Source organism: Perca fluviatilis, chromosome 12 (assembly GCF_010015445.1).
Source record: "Perca fluviatilis chromosome 12, GENO_Pfluv_1.0, whole genome shotgun sequence".
NCBI classification, from domain to species: Eukaryota; Metazoa; Chordata; class Actinopteri; order Perciformes; family Percidae; genus Perca; species Perca fluviatilis.
The window spans coordinates 850,403-865,102 of NC_053123.1; the positions used below are offsets into that span (position 1 = coordinate 850,403).

The following is a 14,700-nucleotide window of genomic DNA, read 5'->3' on the forward strand; positions in this document are numbered from 1 at the left end:
AAAATACCCTTTTCCCATCTGGGGTTCAACAGCAATTTACTGGTGAAATAAGTTATTGTTATTGTTATAGTTATTACATTATTATTAAATCTTTAATTTTGACCATGGCCTTAGCAATAAACAAGTCACTGACTGTTGTTTACTACCCTTATTTTTTTTCTTCTTCTTTTTTTTAACTTTATTGAAAAGTACCGGTTCAGGCACCGTTTAGGCACCGGCACCGTTTTAAAAGTATCGATTTAGCACCGGAATCGAAAAAAAAAAAAAACGATACCAAACCGTATTGTCCAGTCAGTGATTTTGAATAATGAGGTTACTATTGGATTATTGTCATTTTAATGGCTTTCAGTCATGTTAAAATATCTTACTTCTTTTTTTTTTTTAAACGTGTCCCTAAAGATTTTAGTTCAGGTTATAGATTGACTACTTTGAAACAAAGTAAACCATATAATGTAGGTACAGTCTTTATAGACATCATTATTATTCAATCCAGCGGCTAGTTGTTTTACAAATTCCATTAACATAAGGGATGAGAAATGCCATTTGTATTTGATCAAACCCTTTGAAGGTGCATGGTGCTGCCATAATGAGTACACCTGGTGGATTTAGGTAACTTAGTTAACTTCCTTGCTCAAGGAAAGAATGACCTGTTATCCACTTTGTCATGTCAGGGATTTATATAAGGTGCTGTAACTTTGTTGCACCAGAATTAGAGGTTTACCTGTTAGATTATAGCCAATCCACTTCTCCAGACACCACTACAATACTGGGACTAGCCCAAACCATGAAAAACATCCCAAGACCATTATCCCACCTTCAAAATATGTCAATATAATTTTGTCTGCAGTATATAGTGTAGCAAGGTAGTCTTCAGTATTTTTTATAATTACATTTTAGGGGACCCCCCAAGAGTCCTAAGTCATTTCGAACCCTGTGTATAAGCACCTCTAGTATTAACTTTTTGTGTGTGTACATAGTGGCGATGTACTATTGTTCTTTAAATGAATAAAAAAAGATAACACGAGGACATGAAATGTAAAAGGACACGGGACACACTGAAGAGCTAACGTTAATGTTAAATTCCATGTTTCTAAAATACCACGCCGACTTACCACAACCAAGTATTTGGTGCCTACCTAAGACAGACGTATTACGTATGACGTACATATAACGTTACGTAACTATGGGTCAAGTGGACAGGTAACGGTATGGGCAGCAAGTTAGCAAAACATGAATGTAGCAGTGACCGTTACAATATGTAATAACGTTACATTGTAATTACCGACATTTCAAAATGCGAGTTAATTTTACGACTTACCTAAATTCCAATATATTCATTCATTAATATTGAAATAATAAAGCCTGTTTTGGCTAAAACTGAGCGTTATTCTCTGATATCATGACTGCTCCCAAAGCCGGTCTACGGATATATTAGAAGTTCTTTGCTGCTCCTTTCACTATCCTCCATGTTGTGTGCAGCGCTCAAATGAGGCCGACTGAAACAACTTATTTAAGCTAAGGGTTCCGTTGTTTTTGTTATTTTAATAAATAAAGCATTCGGTTACTTATTTGACTTACTTTATTTAATAAACCAACAGAAGTATATTCATTTGTAATGCACACGTCGCCATAACTTGCCAGAAACAAATGATGGCTTTTATAAGGCTTTTTATTTATTTAGTATACTAATAGTAGTCATAGTAGTAGTAGTAGTATAAGTAGTAGCTGCAGCAGTTTCTTCTGTGTTTAAGTCTTGTGTATATGAGAACAAATTGTTGGTTTGCACAATAATTGCAGCTAATATTGCTATTAGAGATTCATAGTATCCCCCTCTGCCTGTGCTTACATTTAAAATTCACATATTTAAAAGAGTATAGCAATAACATGCAGAACTATTGGGATGTTAACCATGTAAACTCTGTTTTCATGTAAGCAGTTATTGAAGTCAAATTATGAACAGCAGTGAGACCTTGAGACAGACATTGAAGTGAGACCCTGAGGAGGCTAAAACAAGGGCGTTGCGATTACATCTCTATCCCTATGCTATTCTAATATTGCATAGGGCATTGGGACATAACTAATGAGCATGACTCCTCTTTTAGATCCCCGCTACATTCTTCACGTTGATGCATGGCTGGCGAAACATACAGAAACATTCCTTCTCTTTGGGGGGAAAAAAGGTCTCCTATCCATAGGAAAAAAAAGGTACACATCTAGCTGTCACATACATCCTCCATCACCCTCTTGGTGGGGATTGTTGAGGATTATAATGCTGACGTTTATGAGGAGTACGCCAAAGAAATGTCTCCATATATTTAGTTACAGGAGGTGGCTGTGATAAGAGCGACTCCAGGCTTCTCTCCCACTCTGCATTCTTTAACTCTGAGTCTCCCAGTAGGAAATGGACTTCCATCAATAGTCATGTTCAAGCGGTGGTCAGGTTACACAGGTTCGTGAACACAAAGTGGTTAGTCTTCTTCTCAGAGTAGTCATTCTCCACATTCCTTCCTATGGGGAGAAGACATCAGTTCTAATAAGAATCGCAGCTTTGATTAATAGTTTGAAAACACAATTTCTATTTGAAAGGTAGAATATTTGGCACACTTTTGGGGGATCTCGCTTTTTGCTAAGCACTTCAAAGTGAATCACAGTTATCTAATCATTGCTCTCCCACAGTTTGTTGCAGGGGTGGAGGAAGTATTCACATCCTTTACTTACTAATAATACCACACTTTAAAAATACTCTGTTACAAGTAAAAGTCCTGTATTGAAAAATTACTTAAGTAAAAGTATGTAAGTCAGAAAATGTACATACAGTAATATAGGTAAAAGTACTCAATGCAGAACTCTCCTCCCATTTTAGAAAGTGTAAAGGATCCAACCAGTTGTGTGTTTAATGGTCTAATCATTTCAGCTGGACTTGTAGGTCGTTACATTGTCGGCTAGTTTACTTTACAATAAAACGTCAGATTTTATAAACTACATGTGTTTTCTGTGCAACATATGTAAAGTAACTAGTAACTAAAGCTGTCAGATGAATTAGTGGAGTAAAAAGTACAATATTTCTCTCTGAAATGTAGTGGAGTAGAAGTAGAAAGTGGCATGAAAAGAAAAGACTAGTACAAGTACCACAACATTTGTATTTAAGTACAGTACTTGAGTAAATGTACTCAGTTACATTCCACCACTGGTTTTGTTGACCCTTTTCTTTCCACATGGGGGCAGTGCAGACTCATGAAAGCATCCCCCTGCACTCTCGCTGACATGTTACGTAGCTGCCTTCGCCACCTTGTGCCAATCCTCTCTGTGCTCCATCTGGCTTTTATGACCCGATGTGATTCATAGTATGTTCACTGAACAAATTAATTCACACATATCCAATTACAGCTCTCATATTTTCCCTGTCCTTTTTGCAGTGGACTCTTTTATTCTCATGTGCCGTGTGGTAATGCCTGCGCCTTTTTTCATTCATCGCCCATTTAAAAGAATATAGATCTCACATGAACCAAGTGCCTTATTAAACTAGACAATTAAATATGTAACTGATTTATTCTCTTCGTCTCCGTCTGTCTTTCTCCTTTCCTTTATTGCATGTGTGTGTCTTGTGCATCGTTAAATGGGTGTCACACGTGTGTTCGGCAGTTCATTAAATGGCTTCAACTGAAATAAGAATAAAAAGAAGAGTAGTTCTGTGCTCCTTGAATTACTTAGCAAATTAAAGGCTGGTAGCTGCATTACTTTTTTCCTCACGGGTGCCTGGAACCCTTTTAACGTCATTATTTTAAACATTATTCTACAGTGCTAACTGTGCATTGTATCATTTTGGACCATCATGGGAGGGGAAACACTGAACTATGTAACTAGAAAGAGACCAACAGTTGTGAGAAAACTTCCTTCAATGCTGATCCACAGGGCCATTACTACAAAGGTGAGGTGGTTTTACAAATGGAATAGTTTATGTATCTATGGATAAGCAGACATTTCCAAAATGAAGTATCAATAACTTTTAAAAATTAGAGATTTATGCAATTTTGACCAATGGCTGAAAATGGCTCGAAATGTTTTCTGAATGATCTCGGCATCATCTACTGTATATTCTGGGTTTAGTTTCACGATGTTGGGCTATTCCTAGAGCAGAACTCCTTAGCTCACAATAGATTAACAGATAGATTTTTTTTTTTTTTTGCAATTATTTTTTAGGGGTGCCGGGATCATAAAAAAAAGGGCTACAATCGCCCCTGCATTTCATTATAATGCAGGAAAATGAAACAAGAAGGAATCACTGCCACGGACAGCTGATGGGGTGCTTAATAGGTACATTTTTAGCCCTCTGCCTTTTATATAGCTTTTAGCACAATACAACTCAAGACAAAAGCCTTTAAAACCTCACAAAACCACACCTCACCGGGGTTTTTAAGAGACAGTCTTGTGTGGGAAGCAAGACAGTGAGGGATATATGGCAGCTGATGAAGGAAGGTGCAGAGAGGAAGGGATAAGAGGGATCGACAGGGGTGGGGAAGTGAAGGGGGGCGGCCATGGGTGCTCTCATGACTCCACCCCCCCCACACACACACGCCCCTACACACACACACACCCCCACATCCTTCACTGTGAGCCAGAGGATCAAATGCCAGACCAATCAATCGTCCGCCAAGCAGACATCTATAGCACAGGCCATGATGGCATTTACCTCCCCAGGGTGCATATCAATAAAATAAAAGATATTATACAAAATTGATTGCCCCCCCCAAACAACCTGCCCACCTACACCATCAAGCCAGCCTCTCATCATCATCATCTGTTCTATGATCTGCTCCTCATTCGCTGTCTGTCCCTGTCTGCTGTCCATCTCTCTCCAATCCCTCAGTGTTTTGGGCCTCTCTGTCTGTTGCAATCCTTTCATTTGGTTTGATTGATGTACAACAGATAATCAGAGATGGAACTAACCAATTGGGTGCCATAGGCAAGATTTCAGCTGTTTTTGTTGCTCTTTCCTGCATTTTTGTAGTTTTAAACATCTGTTGTTTGTTTGTTTGTTTTTTTCCCTTTTTGATGCTTTCCGACATTTTTTGCGCTTTTTCCAACATTTTTGTCGCTTATTTTACTGGGTTTTTTTTTTCCCTTTTTGATGCTTTTTCAAACAATGTTGGCAACTTTTTTTGACGTTTTTTCGTCCTGAACTTTTCTTTACTCATTTGGACTGCCAGCACGCCGGCTGCGATTGGAGGCACAAAGCAGCAGCCACCAAGAGGCCTTGTGGTCTTTTTTTGACAATGTAGCGCGAGGAACAATTCCAGCTGCAACGCTGCAGACCAGCCACCCACAAACACCCACACACACACTGACGCTGCTTTAATTGGACACTGAATTTTCACAGAGCTTGACCTAAGGGACCTTTTCAGACCCATTAAAGCGCTCATTTGCATGTTAAGCACCAAGGCCGTCCCCCTGCTCAGCCTCCGATACCTCCCGCCACCCTCTGACAGGGGCACAATGGGTCGTGTGCCGCCAGAACAACCAAAGCCAAATACCAAAGCTTTTGTTTATCCAGGAGGATGAAGTACAGAGGAGTTGATCAAGTCAAGAGGTCAAGTCATCAATACGCCTCATACAAACACATACAGCTGTCACATGCACTTGCCTCCAGGGCAAAAAGACAACTACAGATTAACAGAGGGCTGTATTTGTTCTGTCTGCCCATCTGGTCCCGCTGAAAGCTGTCAGCGTCAGTGGTCAGCGTGTGGATTGTCTTGCGTTGCCAGACCTTCCTTCACAGTGCTGCGGTGGAGGGTCTGAATAGTCCACACAGCATTCCGGGATGGGAGAAAAACATGCTCTGGTTTATTGGCATTTCTTTAAACCAATCACAATCGTCTTGGGGCGGTGCTAAGCGCCAGACAGAGCAACGGTGCCTCTGCAAAATAGCCTCGGGAAGGAACTTGTTTTTGTGGAACATGTGTACGGTCAAAAGTTGTTTTAGTTGTGCAACAGAAAACTCAGATTGGACTAGAATGCCAACACAAAGAAAGAGGAAGGTGATGGACATCCGGCAATCCCGGAAATGAAACGTCGTCAAAATAAGCTAAGACTAAAAAAACTGAGCTGTTAGCTGTACAGACTCAACTTTTTTTTTTCTTCATAACTTTATTGTGTACCAACCGAAACAGGCTTATACAATCTTTTCACTTATCCGTGGTACAAAAAAACAAGCGAATATCAGAGATGCAAAGTCTCTGAGCTAGAGTCCAAGTCAAGTCTCAGGTCTCTGAGCTAGAGTCCAAGTCAAGTCACAGGTCTCTGAGCTAGAGTCCAAGTCACGTCTTAAGTCTCTGAGCTAGAGTCCAAGTCAAGTCTCAGGTCTCTGAGCTAGAGTCCAAGTCAAGTCTCAGGTCTCTGAGCTAGAGTCCAAGTCAAGTTTCAGGTCTCTGAGCTAGAGTCCAAGTCACGTCTTAGGTCTCTGAGCTAGAGTCCAAGTCACGTCTCAGGTCTCTGAGCTAGAGTCCAAGTCAAGTCTCAGGTCTCTGAACTAGAGTCCAAGTCACGTCTTAGGTCTCTGAGCTAGAGTCCAAGTCAAGTCTCAGGTCTCTGAGCTAGAGTCCAAGTTAAGTCTCAGGTATCTGAGCTACAGTCCAAGTTAAGTCTCAGGTATCTGAGCTAGAGTCCAAGTCAAGTCTCAGGTTTCTGAGCTAGAGTCCAAGTCCAAGTTAGTGTTAGTTCAAGTTTTTTTTTTTTAATAGAATGTTAAAAATAAAGGTTTAGACCAGTGAAACTATAAATTATGTGGCCATCTGGATTAGACAATTATACATAATTTCTTCTTTTTTTTGTCCTTCATTATAGTACCAAATGTAATATCATGAAATTCCAATTTGGGTGAGTGAGTGTCCTCTTCAGATATCCAATTTTGAAAGAGTTCTGACTCAACATTTAATAAGAATTGCAATAATCTATAAATGATGTGTGCTGCCCAGTGTTCTATTTAAGATCAAGCCGCCGGCTATGTGTTTCCTTGTTCTTCTGTGTCTGTCTCTAAGCATCTCTCATGAATACAGCATAAATATTTTGGCAGGTGGTGTTTGGTAAAATATAGTAGTTAAAAACGCAAGAGAACGGCCACCAGGAGGAACAAAAAAATAAATAAAATTTAATAAAAAAAAAAAAAAAAAAGTTTGGAAAAAAAAAAAAAAGAAAAAGGAAAAAAAAAAAAAAAAAAAAAACTAAAAACAAAAAAAAAATACAAAAAAAAAAACAAGAAAAAAAAACGCAGGAAAACAAAACACTGAAGATGTCAGAGTGCAGAGACTCAGGGGTAACACTGTGAGCTCTACAGAAGACAGACTATGAGGGAAAAGACACAGAGCAAGAATTTGGAGTATTTGATGTTTAAAGCAATCTCTTTTTTTTCCGATTTCTATTGATTTAGTAGGAGTTTTCCATTTGGGGAAGACAAGTGATCTGTTCAGGCTGGAATTATAGTGCTACGAACATGCATGTAAATGTTTATGTGCATCTGTGTGGAGAAATTGAAACGGGCATTCTGAGGTTGATGGAGGATGGCAGAGGAGTCAATGCCAACACCTCCCAAATCTCAGCAGGGTAAAAAGTATGTTCACGTTGTTTAGGTATAAAAGAAAGAGCCACACAAACAACAGCAGCAGCCCATGTTCCAGTGTTCAGTGGAAATTTAAAATTAGATTTTTTCACATTTTTAAAGAAAAGGAGGCTGTTTGTATGTGTAAATTATCAACATCATCATCATTAATAAAACAACTGATTCAAAACACAAAGAAAAAAAACACTTGGCTGAGGTGGAAAATTTTGTGTACCGATAAAAAGAAACTATGCAATGGAAAGAGACTTAGTGAAAAGATGAGGCGTGTGGCTCAGCTTCACTGAAGAGACAAAAACATCGGACCTGTGTGGAGCCATGAGGGAACTGTAACCTTCCTCAAATGAATGTCAATTAATGAAACAAATAGAAATATTTGCCATTTGACTCTTGTAATCATGTCATCTTTCTCCTGCAATGGTTTAATGGCACCAGACTGTAGAATTAGCAACTTCTACCTTCTACATCAATTAGCATTTTAATTTGGATTTGGATTGAAAACCATGACTTACATGTACGATGAAAGATTTACTGTACTGACCGTAATTATTCCAGCACAGCACTATAACAGCACTGCATGAAAAAACAGCCGCCTCATTTATTTGAATGGGAACACTCAGTTAATGCAATAACGAAACCGGCCCTACTTTAGCCACAACAAAATGTAACATCACATGTATTGTCTGGCAAGACACTTTTTGGCCGATACACACAAAAAAAGAATTGCTGCTGTGATAACTTTCCAGAGTTGTAAAACTCTTCCTCATATTGAGAAAAACCAATGAACATTGTCGGGTAAGCCTTCAGACTCCTGGATTCTACTTCATGGTCTCACCTGAAGCAACAATCTCCCATGGACACATCTGATTACATTTGGTTTTAAAGCAGTGCTGTTATTTGATTTGAATGCAAGCTAAGAGATATGGGATAAATCCCACAGTCTCTAAGCTAATACGAGGCTTCTGCAGTCTGTGTTAGCCAAATCAAGAGGGTATCTTCCTTTTTTGTACAAAATACCAACATCAGTATTACCTCGCTGAGATGTGGTGGAGGGATGCTGTATGTTCAGTAGTCACATGTAGGTTTGTTTCTGAGCACAATAGCAACAATAAGGGTCGGGGTTTGCTTGAAAAAAATCACTTGGTACAACATGTCTGAACTCGTTGGTTGGCAAAAGTGTTTATATCTGTTCTTAAAGCTATACCTCATTGTTTCTGTCTCTCCCATGAGGAATTCTTAGTAATGACCCCAAAAATGTTGCCGCTTCCACATGATACAAGCCTTCCATGATCCCAATCTTCTCCACGCAGTTGCTAGTAGCCAAGGAGGACACGGAGGATTAAAAAAACATGATGGACTCTTCAGAAGAGGTCATTATCTTCACTGGAAAGTCACCAGACTCCACAATCTTCTGAACATAGTCATACTGAGAAATACAAGAGTTGTGGAAAAATCCAAACCTATGCTTTAAGGGTTAGACAGGGTCCTTTTTAATGCTCATTTTCAGGTTCATATTGTACCTGTCTTTTGGGTTTCTACTAGAACATGTTTACATGCTTTAATGTTGACAAAAACACATTATTTTTCTCATATTGTCTGTCTAAATATATCTTTATTCACCCTCTGTCTAAATAGCTCAGATTAAGCGCCTGTCTCTTTAGTACCCTCTCACGAAAAAGCCCAGTCTGCTCTGATTGGTCAGAGTTTCCGGGTCTTCTGCATCTGCGCTCTTTGCTTCTCTGCACGCTCATTGCAGTCGGGGAATGATTGTAGCGGCACTTTCTACCTATATATAGTATACCGGTAGTTGTGACATCACAACCAACAAACAACATTTAAAGGCACAGTTTCTGAATACGGGCTGTGTGCATTTCTCTGTGGATTGACTGTTTTGGTACTTTCATAGTATTTACTAGGCTGTATACGTACGAAATCTCACTTTTTACAATATGGGATATAATAGTTGTCTTAGAGTTGACCCTATGATTAGATTCCTGGCACATTATATGCAATGTGCTTATTTTAGAGGGTTTGTTGATAATACAGTCTATTACAGGTCAAAGGGAAATGTAGTCTAAATGATGTGTAAATGCTCCAACAATAAATAACACCTGCAACAACAAGCACATTCATGAACTCTCTCCTGCTGGGTCAAAATGAAAATGAAAATGTATCCGAGACCAATTAAAAACCACAGGACACCATTCCCTCAGAAGCAACACTGTAACCTCTCTGCTGCCGTAAAATGCTGAAGAATACGCCATCACTCTGAGCTGATAGGCCCGGATCTACGAAACCTTGGACTTGTTTATTCATCTGATGAAATCATCCATGTGGAAATGAGGTGTGAAGGCACGGCGGTACTCCTACACGGCAACCCCTCGGCTGGTTATCAGCACACACTGCAACTCTGTGAGGTAACCTTCAGATTGCTTTGGTCATGTTTCAGGATTTAGACTGCTCCCTCCCTCAGCAAGCCCATTACCGCTGCCAGCACCTCACTTTCTCTTCCCTCTATCGCTTCTTCGCTTCTTTCCTCTGCTTTCTGTTGCTTCTCTTTGTCTTTCACACACAAAAAACACACACACACGCACGCACGCACGCACGCACGCACGCACGCGCACGCACACACACACACACACACAATCCTCCACACCTCTTTGTGTCTCTGTCTTCCTCTCTTTCATTCCACAGAGATGATTTATTTAGTTTCTACCCTTTCCTCCTCCAGTCCTCAGCCGCCCTCGGGGTCAGCGCCGAGCTCCATCACTCTGTCTGGATTCTTAATCCCCACACTGGAGACGCCCGTGCCAATACAGGAGAATCACAGATTAAAAAAGCACAGCCCGAGCTCCGAGTATCTCCCCTTTCTCTCCTTCTGTCTCTGCCTCCCTCTGTCCTCACAACAGATAAGTGGAAAAATAAACTTGGGGGAAGCTAAGCCGGAGTTGAGAGGCAAGTCATCGAACCAGGGATGACAAAGAAGCTTCTAGCACGGTGGTTAATGAAGGTGATGCAGCAAGGCAAGGCCCTCTGCAGAGACTCTCTGAGTTATAACACCGGGGCCTTGGGAGGTGACATGACTGCAGGCGGGAGAGGTTTCCACTTGGCTGCAATTGTCTAAGGAAGATACATGGTTGACCCCAGACAAAAATATAAGTAGCAGAACATAAAAATAATGAAACCTGAGGCTCCATTTTCACATAACCAAAAATAATGGCTCTTTCACCTATAGGTAGGCCATTGCCAGCTCTGGCTCCCAAGTGAATGGATGGACGATGGGTTGTCGTGGTTAATGGAGACAGTTAATCCAAGGGATCTTATTATAAAGAATCTAAAAATAAGAACAGTTAATGTTAAAAAAAACTGTCAAACTGCAAGAAAATGCGTAGACTCTGCAGGTCATATCCACAAAAACTCCCAGAAGAACATGCCAAATCACTGATCTGAGCGGCGCATGGATGCATTATATTAACGGTTCGGTGATACTGCCGTCTCCATCTTGTTTTTTTGCTATGGTTTTTGATGAGAGGGTGAAGCTGGGATGACGCCAAGCGAGTTATGGTAGCATTGGCTCTGTGCTAAGCTAAACGCTAGACGCGGGGAAAGTTGCAGATTTTTAACACTCGTGAACCGAGTCATCCAGCGGAGATTTACCGGCAGGTAAACATGTACTTTGCATGTGCAGCATTACAAAGAAAATTGGCAAACTTTCCCTTAAGTTACCAGCTAATGCTAGCGGGGTCTAGCTAGCTCAGTAGGCTGAACCCTGAACAAGACATTTTTAGGTGACCAAAGTGTAAGCATTGCTAAGCTTCTGTCCTGATTGACATGTCATGTCCTAAAGCATTCAAATAAAAGGGACCATAATTTACAAAATGAGCATCATTCTGTTTTTAAGAAGACTTGAAACTAGCGATTGAGACCATAAATTCATTATGAAAATGTTTACTGAGGTAATAAATCAACGAGAAGTAGGGTCATTTTCTCATAGGCTTCTATAGAAACAGACTTCTCTTTGGAGCCAGTGGAGTCGCCCCCTACTGGAAATTAATTAGAACGCAGGTTTAAGAAGCTAAAGCATTGGCTTCACTTTCAGTTCCAGAAGCTTTTGCAAGCGATTTTTTTTTTTACAGTCTATGTCTGAGACCAGATCCCTATGAACTCATGCTGCTATTAGCATAGCTTCACAACCCAACCAGTGAACTTTAACAAAGCGGTTGCAGTCCTTTCATTCCAATGGTTGACTCCTGTCACGGTTATGTGAGAGATGGACAGGGGGGGGGCAGCTACAGGAGAGATAATGGCCGTGTCAGTTTCACACTGCTCTCCTCATAAAAGCTGAGCCAGGAGGAAGCTGAGAGGGGAAAGGGGAATGCAAGTGCATGTGTGGATGTGTGCACGAGAGTCTATCCATGCAGGTTTTCATACCCTTGAGTGCATGTGGGGTTTAGCTCGCTCTTTTGCCAATGTACAGTTTTTCACATACGTGTGCTGACCCTGACACATTGAGGTGCATTGTTTCCTTTTTTGACACAAAAGAAAAAGTGAAGAAAAAGAAAGTGGAAGGTGCTACCAGGCAAATTTACCTTTGGCATTAGCAGTTAAACATTAACGGTTCACATATTATCTGTCTTTCTTCAAAAAATAGTGACATGTCCACATGTATATTGACTGTAACTTTTAGAAAAAACCCTGTTGATTTGACAAATTCAGCTGAACTTTGGTATTAATTTTTGCACAGAACGAGATTATGATTGAAATGATGTTAGGAAGGGATTTCTTCTTGGCCTGTACAGAGACTAGTTACAGGACTCGACCAACATACTTAGGCACACGTGACAACTGTTTCAAGTCAGACCTGAACATATGTGAGTCTATCCTGTCATTATAGAATAGACTCACACATTTTCACTCATAAATGTCCAGGTCAACTAATGTGCAGCTGTTGTATATAGTTGTTTTAACCTCCTTTCTGAGAAATCATGAGAAGTCAGTTTATACTGGCGGACAGCTCTATACTGTAATACCCATGAGCCTTGGCTGCTGTTGCTATGGAGAAGAGGCCAGTCAGAGATGTGAATCTGAGCTGTAATTGACCCTGACTCAGATTTATTAGTTTTCTGAACACTATCATTTTTAGCTTTCACCAGCTTTGCATACTTAACATAATGTTAAGCCTGTGATTGGATGTTTCTGCTCAAAACGCTCCTTGGGAGTTGTAGTTAACCTCCCCCGAAGTTTTTATCTACACAGGTTTGGACTTTTTATCAAAGAATCAGATAGACATTTGTTCATCTTTTGTACTGATTATTCAACCATGAAAATGTTTATGCTCATCTAAGCTGTAGAAGTGAGCCAAATGTGAGTCATGGAACATTTGGCTTTTAATTCCGTTAACACCGGAAATAGTTTCTGTCACTTAATATATCATAGAAATGACGGTACCGTAACCTTCTCACCCTGAGCAGGAAGGAGTTAAAGAAAGAAAGAAAGAAAGAAAGAAAGAAAGAAAGAAAGAAAGAAAGAAAGAAAGAAAGAAAGAAAGAAAGAAAGAAAGAAATAGTTTCCATCTGAGTGTGGGCTCGTCCTTACAGGCTCATTGATCCCTCTTCCACACCTTTGTGACTCTTTGAAAGGACAGTAGGGTGCATGGGTGGGGGGTGGGGAAGGGAGGTATGGTAAGGAGGGGTGCAGTGTCCTCCAAATCACCATCCCCCCCACACCCCCACCCATGGCCCTAAAGAAAGTCTCAGACAGCGGGACATCCCTCTCCCATGGCTTCAGGGCAGCCGGTATCCACGCTGCTGGCTCATTGTGACTTGCTGGACTCTGACAGCACAGCCTGCACTCACAATGTGTTTATTGGAGACGGACGCTCACCCCCCCCACCCCTCCTTGAGTCCCCTGGGCCCCTGAGCTCCGTCTGTGTGGCAGGTGGGGGGCCCGGCTGGACGGTGAGGTCATCTAATAGTGCGTTCCATTTGTACTCGAAAGTCGGATTTTCCGAGGTCAAAGTCAGAACCACGCCCCCCCTCACTCGGATTTCCGAACTCAGAACTTGGACACCATGGCAGTACCCCCAGCTCAAAATCCAACATGGCTGCGCCGTGCATCAACAGTTGTGAAAGCTGTAGTAACATACAGTTATTATAAGTTATATATAAAAAACAGCGTAATGCGTTGCTAACAACTGGTATTGCTAGTTACTTAGTTACTTTTTAACGGCGGGTGGACATATTCTCCTGCATAATGATCTATCTTATTTATACTTATTAAATTAAATCGCAGTCTTTTGTGATTTGATAAGGGCACAAAGCCAAAGCTTTCCATTTGACTTCGCTGACGGATACAAAACAACATTAGAGACCATTTTTATTTACTCAGTAACAGATGTGATTTAAATTGTAGCAAAGTACAACACTTCAAAGAAAACATACTTAAGTAAAAGTAAAATTACAGGTTATAAAAACTACTTTAAAAAGTAAAACTACACAAAAAAACGACTCAATTACAGTAACTTGAGAGAGAGGCTAAAAGACATCGTCTGTGTTTGCACGTTGAGTAAAACAGAGCGAGTAGAGTCTCTCTGCGGGAGCAAAGAGGATTAGGATGAGAGGGGTGTGAAGAGAGGGAGAGGTGAAGGAAGGTAAACACAGAACGAGAGCTTCAGGTTCCAGGGGGAGGTGCAGTAAATATCAGCTCTGTTCTTACCTCACTAACTTCATCAGTCCACTCCACATGGCATTAGAGCCATTGTCTAATAACATGGAAATGGTTCTGTGATAGACATCAGTATTCCATGAGAAAACAAACATTCTTGTAGTTAATACTATTAATAGTATTAGCATGCATATACAAACTATATTATCAATATCTGGAATTGTTCTGAATTCCTATTATAGCTTAGAGGGAAGGGTGTCTGTGAGGTTCGTATAAAAAATTACAAAATCAGTCATACGAAGGCAGACCACCCAAGACATTTAATATTTAAATTACCATACCTTCTGTGGAGAAATAAATCCAGTCTGAATGAGGTGAGTCTCGTTTTGCCAGCTCTATCTCCACAGCGCTGTGGAGTCAGGTCTGGC

The 14,700-nt window shown here is 40.6% G+C and overlaps 1 protein-coding gene across 4 annotated transcripts in view; it reads right to left on the reverse strand.

Moving 5' to 3' along the window:
• Nucleotides 1-1,473, reverse strand: part of gtpbp8 (GTP binding protein 8 (putative)) — a 57,008-nt gene extending 55,535 nt beyond the window's left edge. For all 4 annotated transcript variants that reach the window (XR_005640887.1, XM_039817395.1, XM_039817394.1 and 1 more), the window contains exon 1: nucleotides 1,319-1,473. Coding sequence is in view for 3 of the 4 variants with exons in the window: in XM_039817395.1 (XP_039673329.1) it covers nucleotides 1,319-1,338 (20 nt within the window). In the remaining variant the exon portion in view is untranslated. The remainder of the gene's footprint in view (nucleotides 1-1,318) is intronic.
• Nucleotides 1,474-14,700: the final 13,227 nt, after the last annotated feature.